The following is a 27,608-nucleotide window of genomic DNA, read 5'->3' on the forward strand; positions in this document are numbered from 1 at the left end:
TAATGTGTAACAACAATCGTATGTAGCAAACAATCTACCTGATTTAGCTAAAAATATATAGTTGAAGTCAGAAGTTTACATACACCTTAGCTAAATACATTTAAAATCAGTTTTTCACAATTCCTGACATTTAATCCTAGTAAAAATTCCTTGTTTAGGGTCAGTTAGGATCACCACTTTATTTTAAGAATGTGAAATGTCAGAATAATAGTAGAGAATGATTTATTTCAGCTTTTATTTCTTTCATCACATTCCCAGTGGGTAAGAAGTTTACATACACTCAATTAGTATTTGGTAGCATTGCCTTTAAATTGTTTAACTTGGGTCAAACGGTTCAGGTAGCCTTCCACATGCTTCCCACAATAAGTTGGGTGAATTTTGGCCCATTCCTCCTGACAGAGCTGGTGTAACTGAGTCAGGTTTGTAGGCCTCCCTGCTCGCACACACTTTTTCAGTTCTGCCCACAAATGTTCTACAGGGTTGAGGTCAGGGCTTTGTGATGGCCACTCCAATTCCTTGACTTTGTTGTCCTTAATGCCATTTTGCCACAACTTCGGAAGTATGCTTGGGGTCATTGTCTATTTGTAAGACCCATTTGCGACCAAGCTTTAACTTCCTGACTAATGTCTTGAGATGTTGCTTCAATATATCCACATAATTTTCTTTCCTCATGATGCCATCTATTTTGTGAAGTGCACCAGTCCCTCCTGCAGCAAAGCACCCCCACAACATGATGCTGCCAACCCCCGTGCTTCAAGGTTGGGATGGTGTTCTTCGGCTTACAAGCCTCCCCCTTTTTCCTCCAAAAATAACGATGGTCATTATGGCCAAACAGTTTTATTTTTGTCATCAGACCAGAGGACATTTCTCCAAAAAGTACGAACTTTGTCCCATGTGCAGATGCAAACCGTAGTCTGTCTTTTTTATGGCGGTTTTGGAGCAGTGGCTTCTTCCTTGCTCAGGTTATGTCGATATTGGACTCGTTTTACTGTGGATATAGATATTTTTGTTCCTGTTTTTCCCCCAGCATCTTCACAAGGTCCTTTGCTGTTGTTCTGGGATTGATTTGCACTTTTTGAACCAAAAAAATGTAATCTCTAGGAGACAGAACGCGTCTCCTTCCTGAGTGGTATGTCGACTGCGTGGTCCCATGGTTTATACTTGCGTACTATTGTTTTTACAGATGAACATGGTACCTTCAGGAGTTTGGAAATTGCTCCCAAGAATGAACCAGACTTGTGGAGGTCTACAATTTTTTTTCTGAGGTCTTGGCTGATTTCTTTTGATTTTCCCATGATGTCAAGCAAAGAGGTACTGTGTTTGAAGGTAGGCCTTGAAATACATCCACAGTTTCACCTCCAATTGACTAAAATGATGTCAACTAGCCTATCAGAAGCTTCTAAAGCCATAACATAATTTTCTGGAATTTTCCAAGCTGTTTAAAGGCACAGTCAACTTGGTGTATGTAAACTTCTGACCCACTGGAATTGTGATACAGTGAATTATAAGTGAAATAATCTGTCTGTAAACAATTGTTGGAAAAATGACTTGTGTCATGCACATAGTAGGTGCCCTAACCTACTTGCCAAAACTGTAGTTTGTTAACAAGACATTTGTGGAGTGGTTGAAAAACGAGTTTTAATGACTCCAACCTAAGTGTATGTAAACTTCCGACTTCAACTGTAAGTAGGCCTATGTCTACAGCCTATCCACGATCCGTGTCAGCGAAATTCCCCGCGTTGATTGAAATTATGACTGTCTAATCCTACCTCTATATGGTATCATATCCCTAACAGTCTGTTTATTAAACTTGGTGGAATTGAAATCCTAATCAAATGTGTTTTTTGACCCTCCAAAATGACCTGTGAAATTGTGTAAGTTTCACAAATTTTATTTATCTGGAAAATGATATTCAAGCACAATTTTTTGAAACATTTTTGGATAATAATTATTAAAATGATTTGGAATAATAAAGTTATTAAAATGATTTGGAATAATAAAGTTATTAAAATGATTTGGAATAATAAAGTTATTAAAATGATTTGGAATAATAAAGATATTAAAATGATTTGGAATAATAAAGTTATTCAAATGATTTGGAATAATAAAGTTATTCAAATGAATAGGATATCCATTTTTCAAAGGCTTTTGGTTTGACAATGATATTTATTTTATTTGTGATTTGTTAGACACCACTGGGGAGTTTCTGCCGTTTGATGAGTTTCATTGGTAAATTTCGGGTTAATATTACTCAGAGAGAATATATGTTTGCAAAGCAATTCCACTTTCTATACTTTGTTATATTATGAGGTTGTTCCTTTTTTTCCAAGTTTACAAATGAATGACTTGAAGAACACTTTGTTATGTTATGAGATTGTTCCCTCTTTTCCAAGTTCACAAATGAATGATTTTAATGTTTTGGATAAAACAATTCAACAATAAGTGGATACATTTGGTAGTTAATGAAGTAATTTTGGGTGATTATAATTCAATATATTGCTATTGATGTTGTCACGATCGTCGTATGAAGCGGACCAATGCGCAGCGTGGTATGAATGCATTCTTTTATTGAATGACGAAAGACACGACGTAAACTGAACAAGCTAACAAAACAACAAACGAACGTGACTGCTAATGAAACATAGTGCTAACATGCAACTAGACATAGACAATCACCCACAACCCACAATGACAAAACAGGCTACCTAATTATGGTTCCCAATCAGAGACAACGACTAACACCTGCCTCTGATTGAGAACCATATCAGGCCCAAACACAGAAACAGACAAACTAGACATCCAACATAAAATGCCCACCCAGCTCACGTCCTGACCAACACTAAAACAAGGAAAACACAAAAGAACTATGGTCAGAACGTGATAGTACCCCCCCCCCCCCCCTCCAAGGTGCGGACTCCGACCGCACAACCTAAACCTATAGGGGAGGGTCTGGATGGGCATCTGTCCACGGTGGCGGCTCTGGCGCTGGACGTGGACCCCACTTCATCATAGTCTTTGTCCACCTCCTTAGCGTCCTTTGAGTGGCGACCCTCCTAAATGGCTCCACTGGACTGAGGGGCAGCTCGGGACTGAGGGGCAGCTCGGGACTGAAGGGCAGCTCGGGACTGAAGGGCAGCTCCGGACTGGCTGACGGCTCTGGCGGGTCCTGACAGACTGGCGGCTCTGGCGGCTCTGGACAGACTGGCGGCTCTGGACAGACTGGCGGCTCTGGACAGACTGGCGGCTCTGGACAGACTGGCGGCTCTGGACAGACTGGCGGCTCTGGCGGCTCTGGACAGACGGGAGACTCTAGCAGCTCTGGACAGACGGGAGACTCTAGCAGCTCTGGACAGACGGTAGACTCTAGCAGCTCTGGACAGACGGGAGACTCTGATGGCTCTGGACAGACGGGAGACTCTGATGGCGCTGGGCAGACGGCCAGCTCAGGCGGTGCTGGGCAGACGGCCAGCTCAGGTGGCACTGGGCAGACGGGCAGCTCAGGCGGCGCTGGGCAGACGGGCAGCTCAGGCGGCGCTGGGCAGACGGGCAGCTCAGGCGGCGCTGGGCAGACGGGCAGCTCAGGCGGCGCTGGGCAGACGGCCAGCTCAGATGGTGCTGGGCAGACTGGAGACTCCGGCAGTGCTGGACGGAGGAGCTCTGGCGCGTCTGGACTGAGGGGCTCTGGCGCCTCTGGACTGAGGGGCTCTGGCGCCTCTGGACTGAGGGGCGGAAGCTCTGGCAGCGCTGGACAGGCGGGAGACTCCGGCAGGGCTGAACAGGAGGAAGGCTCCGGCAGCGCTGAACAGGCGGTAGCACCTGTAAGGATGAGACGGAGAGACACCCTGGTGCGCAGGGCTGCCACCGGAGGGCTGGTGCGTGGAGGTGGTACTGGATAGACCGGACCGTGCAGGTGCACTGGAGCTCTTGAGCACTGAGCCTGCCCAACCTTACCTGGTTGAATGCTCCCGGGCGCCCTGCCAGTGCGGCGAGGTGGAATAGCCCGCACTGGGCTATGCAGGCGAACCGGAGACACCATGCGTAAGGCTGGTGCCATGTACGCCGGCCCAAGGAGACTTACTGGAGACCAGATGCGTAGAGCCGGCTTCATGACACTTGGCTCGATGCCCACTCTAGCCCGGCCGATGCGAGGAGCTGGTATGTACCGCACCGGGCTATGCACCCGCACTGGGGACATTGTGCGCTCCACAGCATAACACGGTGCCTGCCCGGTCTCTCTCGCCCTCCGGTAAGCACAGGAAGTTGGCGCAGGTCTCCTACCTGGCTTCGCCACACTTCCTGTGTGCCCCCCGCCTCCAATACATTTTTGGGGCTGACTCTTGGGCTTCCATCCGCGCCGCTGTGCTGCCTCCAGCTCTTCTTTGGGGCGGCGATATTCTCCTGGCTGTGCCCAGGGTCCTTTACCGTCCAACTCGTCCTCCCATGTCCATTACTCCTTGTGCTGCTGCCGCTGCCGCTGCCTGTTACCACGCCGCTTGGTCCTGTTGTGGTGGGTGATTCTGTCACGATCGTCGTATGAAGCGGACCAATGCGCTGCGTGGTATGAAGCGGACCAATGCGCAGCGTGGTATGAAGCGGACCAATGCGCTGCGTGGTATGAAGCGGACCAATGCGCTGCGTGGTATGAAGCGGACCAATGCGCTGCGTGGTATGAAGCGGACCAATGCGCAGCGTGGTATGAAGCGGACCAATGCGCAGCGTGGTATGAAGCGGACCAATGCGCTGCGTGGTATGAAGCGGACCAATGCGCTGCGTGGTATGAAGCGGACCAATGCGCTGCGTGGTATGAAGCGGACCAATGCGCAGCGTGGTATGAAGCGGACCAATGCGCTGCGTGGTATGAAGCGGACCAATGCGCTGCGTGGTATGAAGCGGACCAATGCGCTGCGTGGTATGAATTAATTATTTTATTGAATGACGAAAGACACGACGTAAACTGAACACGCTAACAAAACAACAAACGAATGTGACTGCTAATGAAACATAGTGCTAACATGCAACTAGACATAGACAATCACCCACAACCCACAATGACAAAACAGGCTACCTAATTATGGTTCCCAATCAGAGACAACGACTAACACCTGCCTCTGATTGAGAACCATATCAGGCCCAAACACATAAACAGACAAACTAGACATCCAACATAAAATGCCCACCCAGCTCACGTCCTGACCAACACTAAAACAAGGAAAACACAAAAGAACTATGGTCAGAACGTGATAGTACCCCCCCCCTCCAAGGTGCGGACTCCGACCGCACAACCTAAACCTATAGGGGAGGGTCTGGATGGGCATCTGTCCACGGTGGCGGCTCTGGCGCTGGACGTGGACCCCACTTCATCATAGTCTTTGTCCACCTCCTTAGCGTCCTTTGAGTGGCGACCCTCCTAAATGGCTCCACTGGACTGAGGGGCAGCTCGGGACTGAGGGGCAGCTCGGGACTGAAGGGCAGCTCGGGACTGAAGGGCAGCTCCGGACTGGCTGACGGCTCTGGCGGGTCCTGGCTGACTGGCGGCTCTGGCAGATCCTGGCTGAATGGCGGCTCTGGCGGAACCTGGCTGAATGGCGGCTCCATGCTGACTGGCGGCTCTGGCGGCTCCATGCTGACTGGCGGCTCTGGCGGCTCCATGCTGACTGGCGGCTCTGGCGGCTCCATGCTAACTGGCGGCTCTGGACAGACTGGCGGCTCTGGCGGCTCTGGACAGACTGGCGGCTCTGGCGGCTCTGGACAGACTGGCGGCTCTGGACAGACTGGCGGCTCTGGACAGACTGGCGGCTCTGGACAGACTGGCAGCTCTGGACAGACTGGCGGCTCTGGCGGCTCTGGACAGACGGGAGACTCTAGCAGCTCTGGACAAACGGGAGACTCTAGCAGCTCTGGACAGACGGTAGACTCTAGCAGCTCTGGACAGACGGGAGACTCTGATGGCTCTGGACAGACGGGAGACTCTGATGGCGCTGGGCAGACGGCCAGCTCAGGCGGTGCTGGGCAGACGGCCAGCTCAGGTGGCGCTGGGCAGACGGGCAGCTCAGGCGGCGCTGGGCAGACGGGCAGCTCAGGCGGCGCTGGGCAGACGGGCAGCTCAGGCGGCGCTGGGCAGACGGCCAGCTCAGATGGTGCTGGGCAGACTGGAGACTCCGGCAGTGCTGGACGGAGGAGCTCTGGCGCGTCTGGACTGAGGGGCTCTGGCGCCTCTGGACTGAGGGGCTCTGGCGCCTCTGGACTGAGGGGCGGAAGCTCTGGCAGCGCTGGACAGGCGGGAGACTCCGGCAGGGCTGAACAGGAGGAAGGCTCCGGCAGCGCTGAACAGGCGGTAGCACCTGTAAGGATGAGACGGAGAGACACCCTGGTGCGCAGGGCTGCCACCGGAGGGCTGGTGCGTGGAGGTGGTACTGGATAGACCGGACCGTGCAGGTGCACTGGAGCTCTTGAGCACTGAGCCTGCCCAATCTTACCTGGTTGAATGCTCCCGGGCGCCCTGCCAGTGCGGCGAGGTGGAATAGCCCGCACTGGGCTATGCAGGCGAACCGGAGACACCGTGCGTAAGGCTGGTGCCATGTACGCCGGCCCAAGGAGACTTACTGGAGACCAGATGCGTAGAGCCGGCTTCATGACACTTGGCTCGATGCCCACTCTAGCCCGGCCGATGCGAGGAGCTGGTATGTACCGCACCGGGCTATGCACCCGCACTGGGGACACTGTGCGCTCCACAGCATAACACGGTGCCTGCCCGGTCTCTCTCGCCCTCCGGTAAGCACAGGAAGTTGGCGCAGGTCTCCTGCCTGGCTTCGCCACACTTCCTGTGTGCCTCCAATACATTTTTGGGGCTGACTCTTGGGCTTCCATCCGCGCCGCTGTGCTGCCTCCAGCTCTTCTTTGGGGCGGCGATATTCTCCTGGCTGTGCCCAGGGTCCTTTACCGTCCAACTCGTCCTCCCATGTCCATTACTCCTTGTGCTGCTGCCGCTGCCGCTGCCTGTTACCACGCCGCTTGGTCCTGTTGTGGTGGGTGATTCTGTCACGATGTCGTCGTATGAAGCGGACCAATGCGCAGCGTGGTATGAAGCGGACCAATGCGCAGCGTGGTATGAAGCGGACCAATGCGCAGCGTCGTATGAAGCGGACCAATGCGCAGCGTCGTATGAAGCGGACCAATGCGCAGCGTCGTATGAAGCGGACCAATGCGCAGCGTGGTATGAATCCATTATTTTATTGAATGACGAAAGACTGAACAAGCTAACAAAACAACAAACGAACGTGACTGCTAATGAAACATAGTGCTAACATGCAACTAGACATAGACAATCACCCACAACCCACAATGACAAAACAGGCTACCTAATTATGGTTCCCAATCAGAGACAACGACTAACACCTGCCTCTGATTGAGAACCATATCAGGCCCAAACACAGAAACAGACAAACTAGACATCCAACATTAAAATGCCCACCCAGCTCACGTCCTGACCAACACTAAAACAAGGAAAACACAAAAGAACTACGGTCAGAACGTGACAGATGTGACCAACCCATACTGTGGTCAAAAGCAACTTACTTTTTACCTTTAATTGTCTATGTATCCCGAAAGTTAAAGAAACGAATTAAAAAATATTTTCTTCCATCTACCCTGTTAATGATTTCTTGCACATAAGATTACATTTTGACAAAAATCCTTGTTTTTTGTTCTTCTGATTCAGAATCTATAGAGCATTCATTGTTTTCATGCCGCCATTCTAGTAAACTATGGATCGAAATTCATGAATGGTTGTGTAAAAAAATCTCCAGAATGACCTATGTTTACCTTGGATGATGTTAAATGACATTATGTTTATGTTGTAATTCCGATTATAACAATTGTATTAACATTATTATTCTCTTGGCCAAATATTATATTCGGAAATGTAAATGGGTAGAATTGTTTTATTTCTTTCATTTTTTTTCCCCATTTGAACTGTTACAATTTTATAAATCCCTCAAACTTCTGAAACTTAAAAAGTTGGAAAAAATTATGAGTAGTCACGTCTCTGAATGTCTGTTAATAATGTCTCATTGCCTTGTCAAATATAAATTATGCTCTGAATTATTGTTGTTTGGGTTACTTATTTCAACCCAAAACAATTGGGGGGGGGGGGGGGGGGGGTTCAACTGGTGTTCTATTTATTTTTTCATTGTACTCACAGGAATGTCCCTGTGTTGATGTGGAATATTGTTCTGATTATTGCAATAAAAAAAATACATTATAATAATACAACAAAAATAATAATAATTAAATCGCCACGTTTCTGCTTGACATTGTCTACACTTCCTACCATTCATAAAATTCCCAGCACGCGGTGTCGAAAAAAAAAAGCACGGTCAAATATGGTCATGTCCGCCGCGCGCCCATTGATCAACTTCCTCCTGTTACTTTGCAACCATGCCATTTAAAATAAACTGAAACTGAAAGCACAAGACCCTAGCCCCCCTTCCCTCTCTTTCCCTCCTTAAGGTTCTGCCCTATTGTACAAACAGGTGGGCGGTTTCTACAAACATTATAAGAGTGAAAGGACGTTCCAGCTTCTGCAATACAAGCGTAAAGAGACGTCTGCAGGTAAACTGACAGCCAATATCCTGCACATTTATCCAAGGAGGCGCTGTTGGGTTTTACAACAAGTTGAGAAGATCATAGGAATACCGTAGTCCCCATATCCAGTCTTGAAAAGGAAATGCATACATCTTTGCTCGTGGCCGTTTAGAAACGTTCCCTTTATTTGCTTCTGCGGTTAACGGTGCGCCATATGGGACCTTTACTAACAGATATGCCGCTGGTGGCATCCTTCGTCGACTCGCGATCAGAAGGCAGCGGCACGTCTTTCTCCGGCGAGGACTGCCCAAGCCCATCTGAATCGGTAAGTTACGCTGTTTATTGAGATATTAATAGCGAGTCACTGCATAATTAATCACTTATAGTCTAGTATAAGTATTAAGATAATGAAATGATGATCAAATTGTTTGTGATGCTGGTGTAATACTTTCTCAGTTCTGCATCTGTAGTAGACTATAAAACAGCAACCAGTGTTCCTATATGATGTGCAGGGTTTTGTTCCAGCCCAGCAGTAAAACATTTGCAGAACATCTTGTAGCTCTCCATGACCAAAAGGGGTTATAACCTGGTCGTACAGCTGGTCAGATCACTAGTTATAGATCACCTGAGTGTACAGGTGATCAGATCACTAGTTATAGATCACCTGAGTGTACAGGTGATCAGATCACTAGTTATAGATCACCTGAGTGTACAGGTGATCAGATCACTAGTTATAGATCACCTGAGTGTACAGGTGGTCAAATCACTAGTTATAGATCCCCTGAGTGTACAGGTGGTCAGATCACTAGTTATAGATCACCTGAGTGTACAGGTGGTCAGATCACTAGTTATAGATAATTTGGGCATACAGGTGATCAGATCACTAGTTATAGGTCACCTGAGTGTACACATGGTCAGATCACTAGTTATAGATCACCTGAGTGTACAGGTGGTCAGATCAGGGGATAAAGATCACAGTTTTATTTTTATTAAGGTGTATTATAACCTGTATGTTACTGAGTTGATCACACATTTTATTTCCAGGAGAGAGGAGGACAGAAAGGAGTGCGTGTCGACCGGAGAGGTAAAAGAAGAGTGAAGAACAGAGACGCTGCCAGGAAGAGCAGGAAAAAACAGACGGAGAGAGCAGACATTCTCCACCAGGTCAGTCTGGCTCCTTTATCTTTAACCCAGATTTCTCTCCTCTTCTTTATCCTCTCTTTATCTCATGTTCTTTGTTCTCTCTAACTCTCTTTTCCTTTCTCTTTTTCTTTCTCTCTCACTTCTTAACTTGTCTTTCATCCTCAACTCTCTCTCTCGCTCTCATTTCTATTTAAATGTAAGGTCTTTATTGGCATGGGAAACATATGTTTACATCGTCAAAGCAAGTGAAATAGATAATAAACAAAAGTTAAATAAACAATGAACATTAAACATTACACTTTCAAAAGTTCCAAAAGAATTGAAGACATTTCAAATGTCATATTATGTATATCTCTTTATCTCTCTCTCTCTCTCTCTCTCTCTCTCTCTTTATCTCTCTCAGTCTCTCTTTACCTGTTTATCTCTCTTTATCTGTCTCTCTCTCTTTATCTCTCGCGGCATCTGTCTCTCTCTCTCTTTCTCTGTCTCTCTCTCTCTTTCTCTGTCTCTCTCTCTCTGTCTCTTTATCTCTCTCTCTTTATCTGTCTCTTTCTCTCTTTATCTCTCTCTGTCTCTCTCTCTCTCTCTCTTTCTCTGTCTCTCTCTCTCTTTCTCTGTCTCTCTCTCTCTGTCTCTTTATCTCTCTCTCTTTATCTGTCTCTCTCTCTCTTTATCTCTCTCTGTCTCTTTATCTCTCGCGGCCTCTGTCTCTCTCTCTCTTTATCTGTCTCTCTCTCTTTATCTCTCTCTGTCTCTTTATCTCTCGCGGCCTCTGTCTCTCTCTCACTTTCTCTGTCTCTCTCTCTCTTTCTCTGTGTCTCTCTCTCTTTCTCTGTCTCTCTCTCTCTGTCTCTTTATCTCTCTCTCTTTATCTGTCTCTCTCTCTCTTTATCTCTCTCTGTCTCTTTATCTCTCGCGGCCTCTGTCTCTCTCTCTCTTTCTCTGTCTCTCTCTCTCTTTCTCTGTCTCTCTCTCTCTCTTTCTCTGTCTCTCTCTCTCTGTCTCTCTCTCTCTCTCTCTCTCTTTCTCTGTCTCTCTCTCTCTCTCTTTCTCTGTCTCTCTCTCTCTCTCTTTCTCTGTCTCTCTCTCTAACTCTCTCCCCCTACCTCCCACCTTCCCATTGTTCACTTCCTCCTGTGTGTACTCTCATGCATGTGGTTTATAGTAAGGCTGGTTACTCACAGAGGGCCAGGGATCGATAACTATGGTGTGTGTGATGCAATCTGCCTGTGCAGTCAGAGCATTTCTGGGAAACCCTTGCTCTAAAGAGAAACCCTCCCTGCCTCTCTCCTCCCCCTCTCACCCCTCCCTGCCTCTCTCCTCCCCCTCTCACCCCTCCCTGCCGCTCTCCTCCCCCTCTCACCCCTCCCTGCCTCTCTCCTCCCCCTCTCACCCCTCCCTGCCTCTCTCCTCCCCCTCTCACCTCTCCCTGCCTCTCTCCTACCTTCTCACCCCTCCCTGCCTCTCTCCTCCCTCCCTCACTCCCTCTCTCCCTTCCTCAGAGTACACTACATAGGGAATAGGGTGGCAACTTTATTTATGACACTCACACCACCACCAGCTAACTACTGAAACTACACACTACTGTTTTACCAGGTAGCGGTGTAGCTAACTACTGGAACTACACACTACTGTTTTACCAGGTAGCGGTGCAGCTAACCACTGAAACTACACACTACTGTTTTACCAGGTAGCGGTGTAGCTAACTACTGGAGCTACACACTACTGTTTTACCAGGTAGCGGTGTAGCTAACTACTGGAACTACACACCACCAACATGTAGCTTTCCTTCTTCCAGTGTGAAAGTAGCTTGGTAGCTTGGTAGCTTGGTTCGCTTGGTGAACTGTATTTTCAGAGTAGCTTCCCCAACACCGACAGTCAGACACACACATTTTTATAGGGCCGTTTAGTTCAGAAACTCTGCAGGCTATCCCTAACCTCTGTCCTAGAATCAGAGCCAACTTTCACTTTCTCTCTCTTCAAACCACAATTACCTCTGTCTAAGAACGGAATGTTCCACCAGTGGAATGGAGTGAGCTCCAAAGGTCCTGGGGCAGTGACCATTTTTTTAAAAATTATTATTGTTTTGTCTCTGTACTCCAGTACTTTGGATTTTAAGTGATACAATTACTACGAGGTTAAAGTGCAGACTGTCATCTTTAATTTTAGGGTATTTTCATATCAGGTGAACAGTTTAGAAATTACACCACTTTTTGTACATAGTCTCCCCCCCCCCCCCCCCCCCCCCATTTTATGGGACCAAAAGTGTTGGGACAAAATTCACTTGTGTATTGAAGTAGTCAAAAGTTCAGTATTTGGTCCCATATTCGTAGCACGTATTGACGACATCAAGCTTGTGACTCTACACATTTGTTGGATGCATTTGCTGTTTGTTTTGGTTGTGTTTCAGATTATTTTGTGCCCGATATACAGTGCCTTGCGAAAGTATTCGGCCCCCTTGAACTTTGCGACCTTTTGCCACATTTCAGGCTTCAAACATAAAGATATAAAACTGTATTTTTTTGTGAAGAATCAACAACAAGTGGGACACAATCATGAAGTGGAACGACATTTGTTGGATATTTCAAACTTTTTTAACAAATCAAAAACTGAAAAATTGGGCGTGCAAAATTATTCAGCCCCCTTAAGTTAATACTTTGTAGCGCCACCTTTTGCTGCGATTACAGCTGTAAGTCGCTTGGGGTATGTCTCTATCAGTTTTGCACATCGAGAGACTGAAATTTTGTCCCATTCCTCCTTGCAAAACAGCTCGAGCTCAGTGAGGTTGGATGGAGAGCATTTGTGAACAGCAGTTTTCAGTTCTTTCCACAGATTCTCGATTGGATTCAGGTCTGGACTTTGACTTGGCCATTCTAACACCTGGATATGTTTATTTTTGAACCATTCCATTGTAGATTTTGCTTTATGTTTTGGATCATTGTCTTGTTGGAAGACAAATCTCCGTCCCAGTCTCAGGTCTTTTGCAGACTCCATCAGGTTTTCTTCCAGAATGGTCCTGTATTTGGCTCCATCCATCTTCCCATCAATTTTGACCATCTTCCCTGTCCCTGCTGAAGAAAAGCAGGCCCAAACCATGATGCTGCCACCACCATGTTTGACAGTGGGGATGGTGAGTTCAGCTGTGTTGCTTTTACGCCAAACATAACGTCTTGCATTGTTGCCAAAAAGTTCAATTTTGGTTTCATCTGACCAGAGCACCTTCTTCCACATATTTGGTGTGTCTCCCAGGTGGCTTGTGGCAAACTTTAAACAACACTTTTTATGGATATCTTTAAGAAATGGCTTTCTTCTTGCCACTCTTCCATAAAGGCCAGATTTGTGCAATATACGACTGATTGTTGTCCTATGGACAGAGTCTCCCACCTCAGCTGTAGATCTCTGCAAATCATCCAGAGTGATAATGGGCCTCTTGGCTGCATCTCTGATCAGTCTTCTCCTTGTATGAGCTGAAAGTTTAGAGGGACGGCCAGGTCTTGGTAGATTTGCAGTGGTCTGATACTCCTTCCATTTCAATATTATCGCTTGCACAGTGCTCCTTGGGATGTTTAAAGCTTGGGAAATCTTTTTGTATCCAAATCCGGCTTTAAACTTCTTCACAACAGTATCTCGGACCTGCCTGGTGTGTTCCTTGTTCTTCATGATGCTCTCTGCGCTTTTAACGGACCTCTGAGACTATCACAGTGCAGGTGCATTTATACGGAGACTTGATTACACACAGGTGGATTGTATTTATCATCATTAGTCATTTAGGTCAACATTGGATCATTCAGAGATCCTGACTGAACTTCTGGAGAGAGTTTGCTGCACTGAAAGTAAAGGGGCTGAATAATTTTGCACGCCCAATTTTTCAGTTTTTGATTTGTTAAAAAAGTTTGAAATATCCAATAAATGTCATTCCACTTCATGATTGTGTCCCACTTGTTGTTGATTCTTCACAAAAAAATACAGTTTTATATCTTTATGTTTGAAGCCTGAAATGTGGCAAAAGGTTGCAAAGTTCAAGGGGGCCGAATACTTTCGCAAGGCACTGTAAATGAATGGTAAATAATGTATTGTGTCATTTTAGAGTCACTTTTATTGTAAATAAGAATATAATGTTTCTAAACACGTCTACATTAATGTGAATGCTACCATGATTACGGATAATCCTCAATGAATCGTGAATAATTATGAGTGAGAAAGTTACAGACGCACAAATATCATACCTGCAAATATCATACATGCTAACCTCTCACCATTACAATAACAGTTAGCATTTTGGGGGGGGGATGTATGATATTTGTGTCTAACTTTGTCACTCATAATTATTCATTATTTACCATTAATTTGTCTCAATACTTTTGGTCCCTAAAAAGGGGGGGACTACGTACAAAGAAGTTAATTAATTTCTAAACGGTTCACACGATAAGGATGAAAACACCCTCAAATTAAAGATGACAGTCTGCACCTTAACCTCGTAGTCACTGTCTGATTTAAAATCCAACGTTCTGGAGTAGAGAGCCAAAACAACAACAACAAAAATGTCACTTTTGTAGCTCACTGTAGGTTTGTGTGTGTTTGCATATTAGTATTTCTAATAATAGTAATGCTAACCAACATATCTCTCTCTCTCTTTCTCTCTCTCTCTAGGATCTACAGACCTTGGAAAGTTCTAACTCAGCTCTAGAGAAGGAGATTGCTGGTCTGAGAAGAGAGTTCCGGCTCTACACAGCCACCCTGGAGCAACATGAATCTGCCTGCACCCTCCGGCCCTCCTCTATACCCGCCAATATCCCCTGCTGCCAGATCCTGTCCCCCTCCGCGTCATCTATTGCCCCTGTGACTACCCCTGCACCCGCTGTGTCCCCTCAAACTACCCCGACATCCGCTGTGTCCCCTCAAACTACCCCGGCACCCACTGTGTCCCCTCAAACCACCCTGGGCTCTCTTCTTGCCCCAGTACCTGGAGGGCAGAGGACTAGTTTATCTGCCCCTGCCTCTTCACCACTCCCCACTCTCGTCACTGTTCCTTCAACTGCCCATGTGACTAACCCCTACCCTTTGCTTTCCACTCTATACTCCCCAATATCTAATATTGCCTCTCTGATTGCCCCAAACAATATGTGTGCCTCTCCAATTACCCCAAAAACGAATATTTCCCCTCTAACTACCTCGATAAATAATCTTGCCCATCCAACTACCCCAATAACTAATCTTGCCCCTCCAACTATCCCTGCTCCTACTCTGTCACCCATCTCCTACCCTCTGACCATGTACCCTCTGAACTTGTCTACCCCAGCCATTGAACCCCCAATAGAATTGTCCCTCTCCGACATCTTGGACAGTCCTGATTGGCTCTGCGACCCTGCATCACCCACCTGGGGCGAGTTCTAATGGACCAATCACACTGTTTGGCGAATGGTTGAAAGCAGTCGGTGGTTCCTCGGCCCTATTGCCTCTGACCACAGAACATCAGTACTGATTTTCTGGCAATTTTCTGACGAATCTCCAAGTTGAATCTCCACTGTCCGTCGACAGACAACCAACCACCAGGTGATCTACAGTCAACGTCTGTGATGATGTGTCTTTCACGGAGTAAGATTCCTGGCACCCTGTGAAAGACTCATTTAGGTTTCTGTAGAAAATAACAGAAAGACACTTAAAATGTATGGACTCTGGTGTTTGTTGGCACATGTAATGGTTGTTCACATCTTGTGAGGAATTCTGTAGCTGTTATGTTGATTTACGGTTTGTGTTTTTGAATAACCGGCCCTGTTCATTGGTCATAACAGACTATTGGCCCTGTTCATTGGTCATAACAGACTATTGGCCCTGTTCATTGGTCATAACAGACTATTGGCCCTGTTCATTGGTCATAACTGACTATTGGAACCGATCATTGGTCATAACTGACTATTGGAACCGATCATTGGTCATAACAGACTATTGGCCCTGATCATTGGTCATAACAGACTATTGGCCCTGTTCATTGGTCATAACTGACTATTGGCCCTGTTCATTGGTCATAACAGACTATTGGCCCTGTTCATTGGTCATAACAGACTATTGTCCATGTTCATTGGTCATAACTGACTATTGGCCCTGTTCATTGGTCATAACAGACTATTGGCCCTGTTCATTGGTCATAACAGACTATTGGCCCTGATCATTGGTCATAACAGACTATTGGCCTTGTTCATTGGTCATAACTGACTATTGGCCCTGTTCATTGGTCATAACAGACTATTGGCCCTGATCATTGGTCATAACAGACTATTGGCCTTGTTCATTGGTCATAACTGACTATTGGCCCTGTTCATTGGTCATAACAGACTATTGTCCATGTTCATTGGTCATAACTGACTATTGGCCCTGTTCATTGGTCATAACAGACTATTGGCCCTGTTCATTGGTCATAACAGACTATTGGCCCTGATCATTGGTCATAACAGACTATTGGCCTTGTTCATTGGTCATAACTGACTATTGGCCCTGTTCATTGGTCATAACAGACTATTGTCCATGTTCATTGGTCATAACTGACTATTGGCCCTGTTCATTGGTCATAACAGACTATTGGCCCTGTTCATTGGTCATAACAGACTATTGGCCCTGATCATTGGTCATAACAGACTATTGGCCTTGTTCATTGGTCATAACTGACTATTGGCCCTGTTCATTGGTCATAACAGACTATTGGCCCTGTTCATTGGTCATAACAGACTATTGGCCCTGATCATTGGTCATAACAGACTATTGGCCTTGTTCATTGGTCATAACTGACTATTGGCCCTGTTTATTGGTCATAACAGACTATTGTCCATGTTCATTGGTCATAACTGACTATTGGCCCTGTTCATTGGTCATAACAGACTATTGGCCCTGTTCATTGGTCATAACAGACTATTGGCCCTGATCATTGGTCATAACAGACTATTGGCCTTGTTCATTGGTCATAACTGACTATTGGCCCTGTTCATTGGTCATAACAGACTATTGGCCCTGATCATTGGTCATAACAGACTATTGGCCCTGATCATTGGTCATAACAGACTATTGGCCCTGATCAACTTCTTTGAGAGTAGAATAATTGATTGATTGATTGTAATAATATGTTCAACTCTTCATTAGAACCTCACATATTGAGTTAATTTATTTGTGTATAAAATCAACAATTCAATGGACTTTCAAACCTTTTAAGTGTGATTTTAATTAATTGTAAAAAGCTGCAAATGTATTGAACAGGCTATAGACAAAAGGAATAGCATATGACTACTATATTTGGAAAACCACATCTCGTACAGTATAAACTACGTCTATATTTAAAATATCCCAGATTTAGGTTTAAACACAGGATATACAGGTTTCTGCCAAAATAAGGGAAACTCCAACATAAAGTGTCTTAATGAGACGTTGGGCCGCCGCCAGAACAGATGCATCTTGGGTAGTGCCTTCAGAAAGTATTCAGACCCCCTTGACCTTCTCCACATTTTGTTACGTTACAGCTTTATTCTTAAATTGTATTTTTTCCTCATCAATCTACACACAATACCCCATAATGACATCACAATACCCCATAATGACATCACAATACCCCATAATGACATCACAATACCCCATAACGACAAAGCAAAAAGAGGTTTTTAGAAATGTTTGCAAATGTATTACAACAAAAAAAAATTAAAAAATGAAATATCACATTTACATAGGCATTCAGAGCCTTTACTCAGTACTTTGTTGAAGCACCTTTGGCAGCGATTACAGCCTGGAGTCTTCTTTGGTATGACGCTACAGGCTTGGCACACCTGTATTTAAGGAGTTTCTCCCATTCTTCTCAGCAGATCCTCTCAAGCTCTGTCAGTTTGGATGGGGGGTGTTGCTGCACAGCTATTTTCAGAAAATTAACACGTGAAAAGATTACTGGGAATGAACGTGGACATCTTCAATATGTACCCATTGTTTTTTTATATATACAGTTAAAGCAGGAGGTTTACATACACTTAAGTTGGAGTCATTAAAACTTGTTTTTAAAGGCAAGAAGGGCCTTCTATGCCATCAAAAGGAACATACAATTTGACTTACCAATTAGGATCTGGCTAAAATTACTCCGCTCACCAACCAAGAATTCACAAAATGGGACAAACACCAAATTGAGACTCTGCATGCAAAATTCTGCAAACATATCCCCCGTGTACAATGTAAAACACCAAATAATGCATGCAGAGCAGAATTAGACCGATACCTGCTAGTTATCAAAATCCAGAAAAGAGCCGTTCAATTCTATAACCACCTAAAAGGAAGTGAGTCCCAAACCTTCCATAACAAAGCCATCACCTACAGAGAGATGAACCTGGAGAAGAGTCCCCTAAGCAAGCTGGTCCTGGGGCTCTGTTCACAAACAAACACACCCCACAGAGCCCCAGGACAGCAGCACAATTAGACCCAACCAAACCATGAGAAAACAAAAAGATAATTACTTTGACACATTAGAAAGAATTAACAAAAAAACAGCAATAGAATGCTATTTGGCCCTAAACAGAGAGTATCCAGTGGCAGAATACCTGACCACTGTGACTGACCCAAACTTAAGGAAAGCTTTGACTATGTACAGACTCAGTGAGCATAGCCTTGCTATTGAGAGAAGACCGGCTATGAATGAGGTGGAAACTGCCACAAGAAAAGGGCAACCAGTGAAGCAGAATCACCATACAACCCATATTTATGTTTATTTATTTTCCCTTTTATACTTTAACTATTTGCGCATAGTTACAGCACTGTCTATAGACATAATAGGATCTTTGAAATTTCTTTTTTTCTTTTGGAACTTTTTGAGTGTAATGTTAACTGTTTATTTTGTACTGTTTATTTCACTTTTTGTATATTATCTATTTCACTTGCTTTGTCAATGTAAACATATGGTTTCCATTTCAATAAAGCCCCTTGAATTGAAATGAATTGAGAGACAGAGAGAGGAAACATTACCACACCACTGGAGAGACACCGAGCACTGGTAATCAACGGTAACGGCTACTAACCGGGTTGATACAGATGATTCCTTCACAAACAAAGCGCGTGTGGACACCAGGCACGAGAGCGTGAGCGAGGCAAGAATCATTAGCCGAAAGTGTTTACCTCGTCTGCGAGACACGGTAGACACGCGCAGAGGCGAGGGAAGGAAGGGAGGAAAAGGCGGTGAGAAGGAGGGAAAACAGACAGCGGTGAACAATCGGTGGGTGTATCTTAGCTAGAGGAACAGAAGGAGCGCAGGTCGGATAAAAGGATAAACGCTGCTCTTTTATTTTTTTATATATTTTTTACATTTTAAAGATGGGGGAGTGAAAGAGCGTGTGCGCCCGTCGTGTCATAACGCATCCACCGACTTGCCCAAGACAAGCGCGCCACCGTCCGTTCATGGCGTAAAAACAGGGGGTAAGTCTACATAAATATAACTGAAATAATTAAATAATTCGCTGTGGCGAGAAGAGCGTCATCCGCAGTGTGTCTCTCTCTCCTTGCACCACCTAAGTGCAGCTGAGACAGAAGAGAGACGAGGATACAGCAGGGAGGGGAGAGAGAGAAACCGCTTCCCTTACCGAATCAAGGAGAGAGGAGACGCGAATTGCAGACAGAAAATAACGGGAATATACCTAACGTATCTGTGACCAACCGGCACTGCGAAGGTTTTGGAGGTGTTTTTAACGGTGAGCAAGGGATTCGGTGTTGCAGCGGCCTACCTGAAGAACCGCACATGTCGGCACGTTCGAGCACCCCATCTCCATCCCCGCCCTGCGCGGAGCCCTGTTCGGTCTGAAACGGCAGGGCCAGGCGGGTTACCGAATATCGGAACCGTTCACGGAACCGGGGAACAGTGATGCGTTATCGAAGCGGAATCAGATCGACGATTTTATGATATGAGTCTGGTATGACCTAATCAATTAATGATTTATTATTCATTGATGTGGACGGACCAATCAAACGACTGATTTTATGGATTCATGTTGTTGACGTTTTCTTGAATGGAATAATTCCAATAACCGGTGCTCTGGTAGTTCTGCTTTATCGGTGTGATGTGCTTTATGTAAGGATCCATAGGCTATAGGCTAGGCTATATCCATGACAGAAATATATAAATAAATACCAAATTTAGGCCGATGACAGGCTGATGACGCCAATACGGCAAAGCAACCCTCACAGTTGTAACCTAAATAATCCACGTGCTTCTTCCTGTCCGTCAGTAGATACATGGATCATTTCCGTTAGATCAATGCGCTTGTCTTTGTGTAAAAATATGTTTCGTTATTTCAAAAACGACTGGAGCAACGTTTTTTTCCTCCCTCGGCTATATTGAGACGGTATAGGCAGCAGGCAGGCAGTCACAAGGTGCGAAACGAATTGAACTTCAAGCAACAGCAGAACACACACACACACACACACCCACACACACACACACACACACACACACAGCCTATTTATTTTACCCTCCTGTCCTCTAATCTTCCATCCATCCATCTCTGGACTGCAGCACTCCGTCTCTATCCCTCCCTCCTTCCTCCCTCCTTCATCTAATTCCTCACTATGTTTTATTCCCAGATTATCCATTTTGATTTAAGAAAATAATTACGTATTGGCTCTATAAGAGGTTTTAAAAAACAGTTTTTCGCCTCCATCCTGTACACCTCTCCTTCATTATCATATCATCGGTGCATCTGGTCACACACACACACACACATTTGACACACACACCGGGCCGCTCGCTAACACGGCACGGCAACGATGGAGACGACTAAACTGCCCCCGACCAGCCCTTCCTCCCCGACCACCGGGTTCTCGGTCCCATCAGCGGAGAAGGTGGATGGGTTTCCCCGGCGGTCGATGCGCAGAGCCCGGCAGAGGCGCTCCCACTCCTCGTCCCAGTTCCGCTACCAGAGCTCCCAGGTCGAGCTGACGCCGCTGCCGCTACTCAAAGGTGGGTTGTATAGTCAGTCATACCTCCTCGTCAAGGTCTATTCTGTTTAGGCCTGTTGTAGGAGGCTACTATTTTTAATTCATATACCTCCGTGTCAATGTATTTGATCTTTGTCTTGTCTTATTCTATGTACACTCTAAGAGAAAAAGGTGCTATCTACAACCTAAAAGGTCTCATCAGCTGTCCCCATAGGAGAGCCCTTTGAAAAAAAAAAAAGTTTGGTTCCAGGTAGTACCCTTTTTGTATTCCACGTAGAACCCTTTCCACACAGGGCTCTACATGGAACCCAAATGGGTTCTTCCTGGAACCAAAAAGAGTTGTACCTAGAACCAAAAATGGGTCTCCTATGGGGACAGCCAAAGAACCCTTTCCACACAGGGCTCTACATGGAACCCAAATGGGTTCTTCCTGGAACCAAAAATGGGTCTCCTATGGGGACAGCCAAAGAACCCTTTTGAAACCATTTATTCTAAGAGTGTACTCTCCAACCCTGTTCCTGGAGAGATATCTTCCTGTAGGTTTTATCTCCAACCCTGTTCCTGGAGAGATATCTTCCTGTAGGTTTTATCTCCAACCCTGTTCCTGGAGAGATACCCTCCTGTAGGTTTGAACTCCAACCCTGTTCCTGGAGAGATACCCTCCTGTAGGTTTGAACTCCAACCCTGTTCCTGGAGAGATACCCTCCTGTAGGTTTGAACTCCAACCCTGTTCCTGGAGAGATACCCTCCTGTAGGTTTGAACTCCAACCCTGTTCCTGGAGAGACACCCTCCTGTAGGTTTTAACTCCAACCCTGTTCCTGGAGAGATATCTTCCTGTAGGTTTGAACTCCAACCCTGTTCCTGGAGAGATACCCTCCTGTAGGTTTGAACTCCAACCCTGTTCCTGGAGAGATACCCTCCTGTAGGTTTTTATCTCCAACACTGTTCCTGGAGAGATACCCTCCTGTAGGTTTTATCTCCAACCCTGTTCCTGGAGAGATACCCTCCTCTAGGTTTGAACTCCAACCCTGTTCCTGGAGAGATACCTTCCTGTAGGTTTTAACTCCAACTCTGTTCCTGGAGAGATACCCTCCTGTAGGTTTTAACTCCAACCCTGTTCCTGGAGAGATACCCTCCTGTAGGTTTGAACTCCAACCCTGTTCCTGGAGAGATACCTTCCTGTAGGTTTTAACTCCAACCCTGTTCCTGGAGAGATACCTTCCTGTAGGTTTTAACTCCAACTCTGTTCCTGGAGAGATACCCTCCTGTAGGTTTTAACTCCAACCCTGTTCCTGGAGAGATACCCTCCTGTAGGTTTTAACTCAAACCCTGTTCCATGGAGTGATACCTTCCTGTATGTTTGAACTCCAACCCTGTTCCTGGAAAGAGACCCTTCACCCAACACCAGTTGTAATTAGCCTGATGCAGCTTATCAACCAGTTAACTATTAGAATCATGTGCGCTAGAATACGGTTGGAGCTACTAGTTGCAGGTGTAGTTGTAGTTCTAGGTGTAGTTGTAGTTCTAGGTGTTGTTGTAGTTGTAGTTGTGGTTGTAGTGCTAGTTGTAGTTGTAGTTCTAGTTGTGGTTGTAGTTCTAGTTGTAGTTCCAGGTGTAGTTCTAGTTCTAGGTGTAGTTCTAGATGTAGTTGTAGTTGTAGTTCTAGGTGTTGTTGTAGGTGTAGGTGTAGTTCTAGTTGTAGTTCTAGTTACAGTTGTAGTTCCAGGTGTAGTTCTAGTCCTAGGTGTAGTTCTAGATGTAGTTGTAGTTCTAGGTGTAGTTGTAGTTCTAGGTGTTGTTGTAGTTGTGGTTGTAGTGCTAGTTGTAGTTGTAGTTGTAGTTCTAGTTGTAGTTCTAGTTGTAGTTCCAAGTGTAGTTCTAGTCCTAGGTGTAGTTCTAGATGTAGTTGTAGTTCTAGGTGTAGTTGTAATTCTAGATGTTGTTGTAGTTGTAGTTGTGGTTGTAGTGCTAGTTGTAGTTGTAGTTCTAGTTCTAGTTGTGGTTGTAGTTGCAGTTGTAGTTCCAGGTGTAGTTCTAGTCCTAGGTGTAGTTCTAGATGTAGTTGTAGTTCCAGGTGTAGTTCTAGTTCTAGGTGTAGTTCTAGATGTAGTTGTAGTTGTAGTTCTAGGTGTTGTTGTAGGTGTAGGTGTAGTTCTAGTTGTAGTTCTAGTTGCAGTTGTAGTTCCAGGTGTAGTTCTAGTCCTAGGTGTAGTTCTAGATGTAGTTGTAGTTGTAGTTCTAGGTGTTGTTGTAGGTGTAGGTGTAGTTCTAGTTGCAGTTGTAGTTCCAGGTGTAGTTCTAGTCCTAGGTGTAGTTCTAGATGTAGTTGTAGTTCTAGGTGTTGTTGTAGGTGTTGTTCTAGTTGTAGTTGTAGTTGTAGTTCTAGTTGTAGTTGTAGTTGTAGTTCTAGTTCTAGTTGTAGTTGTAGTTCTCATATTAAGCACGATAGAATAATAACATACAACTATCATTATTATAAGAATCTGGATTTATTTAGAGTGTAAAACATCCCTGTAGTTAAAACCCAGAGAGGAGAGCTGATCTAGGATGAGTTTTGTCTTTGAGATAATAATGAATAAAGGGAACCTGGTCTCAGATCAGGTCTCCTAATCTGAGACGTTTTGTGACGACAGGCTCCGTATTATAATAACAATACCATTGGATTTAGAATAATACAATACTAGAAACATTCGTCCTCTAGAGCTCCACGTCTCCCTCAGACTGCCTGTTAGCCTTGCGCTCCTGCCCCAGCTTTGATGTCCTCCCCTGAGGCTACAGCATCAGCCTCCCTCTCTGGTCATGGGTCTCCATGCTTTAGCTAACATGCTAACGATGCTAAGGTCACATTTTCACCCACAGGCTAGATTCTCTCCTCTCCTCTCCTCTCCTCTCCTCTCCTCTCCTCTCCTCTCCTCTCCTCTCCTCTCCTCTCCTCTCCTCTCCTCTCTCTTCCTCCCCCCTCTCTTCATCTTCCCTCCTCTCCTCTCTCCTACTCTCCCATCTCTTCCTCTCCCTTCTCCTTCTCTCCTCTTCTCTCTTCTTATCTCGTCCCCTCTCTTCCTCTCCTTTCTCCTCTCCTATCCTCCTCTCCTCTCCCCTCTCTTCTCTCTCCTCTCTCCTCTCTCCTCTTCTCTCCTCTCTCCTCCTCTCATCTCTCCCCCTCTCCTCTCCTCTCTCCTCTTCTTCTCTCTCTTCCTCTCCTTTCTCCTCTCCTATCCTCCTCTCCTCTCCCCTCTCTTCCTCTCCTCTCTCCTCTCTCCTCTTCTCTCCTCTCTCCTCCTCTCATCTCTCCCCCTCTCCTCTCCTCTCTCCTCTTCTTCTCTCTCTTCCTCTCCTTTCTCCTCTCCTATCCTCCTCTCCTCTCCCCTCTCTTCCTCTCCTCTCTCCTCTCTCCTCTTCTCTCCTCTCTCCTCCTCTCATCTCTCCCCCTCTCCTCTCCTCTCTCCTCTTCTTCTCTCTCCTCATCTCCTCTCCCCTCTCCTCCTCTCATCTCTCCCCCTCTCCTCTCCTCTCTCCTCCTCTCCTCTCTCCTCATCTCCTCTCCCCTCTCCTCCTCTCATCTCTCCCCCTCTCCTCTCCTCTCTCCTCTTCTTCTCTCTCCTCATCTCCTCTCCCCTCTCCTCTTCTTCTCTCTCCTCATCTCCTCTCCTCTCTCCTCTTCTTCTCTCTCCTCCTCTCCTCTCCTCTCTCCTCCTCTCCTCTCTCCTCATCTCCTCTCCCCTCTCCTCCTCTCATAGTTTTATGATGTACTATTTGATCTGTATTTAACCAGGAAGTTGAGACAAACATATTGTCTATCTAGAGGGCAGCTACAAAAAGGAACCCTACCCTGGCACCCTATTCCCTATGTAGGACACTACTTTTGACCAGAGCCCTATGGACCCTAATCGAAAGTAGTGCACTACATAGGGAATATGGTTCCCCTGTAATGTAGAACCTTACAACATTATCCACACATATTCCTTTTGCTGAATCAAATTTCACTCTGAATCAATTCTAATTCGAATCATTCTGATTATCAGAATCATTTTGAATCTACTCAAATCTGAATCTGTTCTAATCAAACTGAATACAGCAAACAATGAAAGTACAATTTGAGAAGTGAAATGCAAACACGGCACAGTTTATGGGCATAGACCACCCGGTAGAATCTAGAGGCATAAGGCAGTCTACCTACTTGGGGGGTGTGTGTGAGTGTAGTGTGTGTGTGTGAGTGTAGTGTGTGTGTAGTGTGTGTGTAGTGTAGTGTAGTGTGTGTGTGTGGGTGTGTGAGTGTGTGTGTGTGTGTGTGTGTGTGTGTGTGTGTGTGTGTGTGTGTGTGTGTGTGTGTGAGTGTAGTGTGTGAGTGTAGTATGTGAGTGTAGTGTGTGTGTAGTAGCCTTGCTCCCTAAGATAGAAAAGAGAGTTTGTCCTGTGAAAGAGAGAGAGGGAGAGATAATTAAAGAGAGAGAAATGGAGGTTGAGAAAGAAAGGGAGAGAGAGCGACAGAGAGAGACAGACAGAGAGAGACAGACAGAGAGAGAGAGCTGTGGGGGAGTAGGGGACCTTAAAATCAGTAACAACTGAGGCATCAATGATGTCCTGAAAAAAACATCATAACCACAGAGATAGGATGTGTGGGTCTGTCTGTGTGCTCACGTGTGTGGGTGTGTGTGTGAGACACTCTTGAAATAGCCCTTTGCCGTGATCTTATGTGGTCAATTACATCTGACAATAGAAGCTTATTTATCTTTTATAGCCTAGAACTCCTCAATATACATCTACGATCTATTATCTCAGTTTAAACTAGAACCACTCAATAGACATCTATGATCTATTATCTCAGTTTAAACTAGAACTCCTCAATATACATCTATGATCTATTATCTCAGTTTAAACTAGAACTCCTCAATAGACATCTACAATCTATTATCTCAGTTTAAACTAGAACCACTCAATAGACATCTATGATCTATTATCTCAGTTTAAACTAGAACCCCTCAATAGACATCTATGATCTATTATCTCAGTTTAAACTACAACCCCTCAATAGAGTGTGCGTCTGTGTGTATTAGTGTAATATGTGTGTGTGTGTGTGTGTCTGTATGTAAGGGAGCGGCCAGCTGGAGAGGTATAGAGTTACATAAGATGCAGAATCCTCTCCTGATCAATATGGGGGGTGGGGGGAGGACAGAGAGAGAGAGAGGGAAAGAAAGAGATAGAGGGAGAGGGAAAGAGGAGGGAGAGAGAGAGGGAGAGATGTGTAGGGAGCGAAAGGTAGAGAGAGGTGATGAGAGCAAAGAAGAGGGAAGAAAATGAAGAAGGGAGAGAATCTACATTTACAGGTGTAGGAATGGAGAGAGGGAAGGGATATGAGAGGAGACGAAGAGTGGAAAGGAAGAGAGGAGAGAGAGAGAAAGAGGAGAGAGAGAGAGGAGAAAGAGGAGAGAGGAAGGGAGAGGAAGAGAGAGGAGAGAGGAAGAGAGTGGAGAGAGAAGAGAGGAGAGGAGAGAGGAGAGAGAGGAGAGGAGAGGAGAGAGGAAGGGAGAGGAAGAGAGAGGAGAGAGGAAGAGAGTGGAGAGAGAAGAGAGGAGAGAGAGAGAGGAGAGGAGAGGAGAGGGGAGAGGAAGAGAGAGGAGAGAGGAGAGAGGAAGAGAGAGGAGAGGAGAGAAGAGAGGAGAGGAGAGAGAAGAGAGGAGAGGAGAGAGGTGAGGAGAGGAGAGGAGAGAGGAAGGGAGAGGAAGAGAGGAAGAGAGAGGAGAGAGAAGAGAGGAGAGGAGAGAGGAGAGAGAGAGGAGAGAGAGAGGAGAGGAGAGAGAGGAGAGAGGAAGAGAGAGGAGAGGAGAGAGAGAGGAGAGAGGAAGTGAGAGGAGAGGAGAGGAGAGGAGAGAGGAGAGGAGAGAGGAGAGGAGAGAGGAAGAGAGAGGAGAGAGAGAGGAGAGGAGAGGAGAGAGGAAGAGAGAGGAGAGAGAGAGAGGAGAGGAGAGAGGAAGAGAGAGGAGAGGAGAGAGGAAGAGAGAGGAGAGGAGAGAGGAAGAGAGAGGAGAGGAGAGAGAGAGAGAGGAGAGAGAGGAGAGGAGAGGAGAGGAGAGAGAGAGGAGAGGAGAGAGGAAGAGAGGAGCGAGAGAGGAGAGAGAGAGGAGAGAGAGGAGAGAGCGCAGTACAGTGACATTGTTGTGTGAGCAATGGAAAAAAAATAAACATGTTACTGATTCATTCTATATCTTGTCTATCTCCCTTTTCCTCTCTCTCTCTCTCTCGCTCTCTCTGTCTCTCTCCATCTCTCTTGTCTCTCTCTCTGTCTCTCTCTCTGTCTCTCTCTCTCTCGCTGTCTCTCTCTGTCTCTCTGTCTGTCTCTCTGTCTCTCTCTCTCTCTCTCTCCTCTCTCTCTCTCTCTCTCTCGCTCTCTCTCTCTCTCTCTCTCTCTCTCTCCTCTCTCTCTCTCTCTCTCTGTGTCTCTCTCTCTGGCTCTCTCTCTTGCTGTCTCTCTCTGTCTCTCTCTCTCTCTCTCTCTGTCTCTCTCTCTCTCTCTCTCTCTCTCTCTCTCTCTTCCCTCTCTCACTGCATCACAACGTGGGTGAGGTTAGACAGGAAGGGACAGAGAGAGAGAGATAGAGAGAGAGAGAGAGAGAGAGAGAGAGAGAGAGACACACACACACACACACACACACAGAGCCAAAACATAATACGTGTTATTTAAAGAGGAGAGCAGTAGTTGCTCATCTCATTTAGAAAGCTACAGAGAGAAGGAGAGAGGGGGAGGGAGGGAGGTTAGGGAAGAGAGGTACCCAGAGGGATGGAGGGAGAGGGGGGAAAGAGAGCGAGAGACAGAGGAGCAACAGAGATTATGTCATCCTTTAACCCTATATACACCTCTCTCTCTCTCTCCTCTCTCTCACCTATCTCTGTCCTCTCTCTCCTCTCTCTCTCTCTCTCTCTCTGGAGGGGTGAGAGGGAA

At 45.9% G+C, this 27,608-nt stretch overlaps 2 protein-coding genes across 2 annotated transcripts in view; both read left to right on the forward strand.

Annotated features, from left to right (window-relative positions):
- Positions 1–8,528: 8,528 nt before the first annotated feature.
- On the forward strand, positions 8,529–16,921 carry batf2 (basic leucine zipper ATF-like transcription factor 2). The gene is made up of 3 exons (XM_021614599.2): positions 8,529–8,908; positions 9,628–9,747; positions 14,377–16,921. Exons 1-3 carry the CDS (start codon positions 8,798–8,800, stop codon positions 15,118–15,120), a joined length of 975 nt encoding a protein of 324 aa, XP_021470274.2. The 5' UTR covers positions 8,529–8,797; the 3' UTR covers positions 15,121–16,921.
- Positions 16,922–18,846: 1,925 nt separating this feature from the next.
- The window catches only part of ppp2r5b (protein phosphatase 2, regulatory subunit B', beta), a 42,791-nt gene continuing 34,029 nt past the window's right edge, over positions 18,847–27,608 (forward strand). Inside the window, exon 1 of the mRNA XM_036987186.1 lies at positions 18,847–20,692. Coding sequence (XP_036843081.1) covers positions 20,500–20,692 — 193 coding nt within the window. The 5' untranslated portion in view covers positions 18,847–20,499. The remainder of the gene's footprint in view (positions 20,693–27,608) is intronic.

The sequence above is a fragment of the Oncorhynchus mykiss genome, chromosome 9 (genome assembly GCF_013265735.2).
Source record: "Oncorhynchus mykiss isolate Arlee chromosome 9, USDA_OmykA_1.1, whole genome shotgun sequence".
Classification (NCBI taxonomy): Eukaryota; Metazoa; Chordata; class Actinopteri; order Salmoniformes; family Salmonidae; genus Oncorhynchus; species Oncorhynchus mykiss.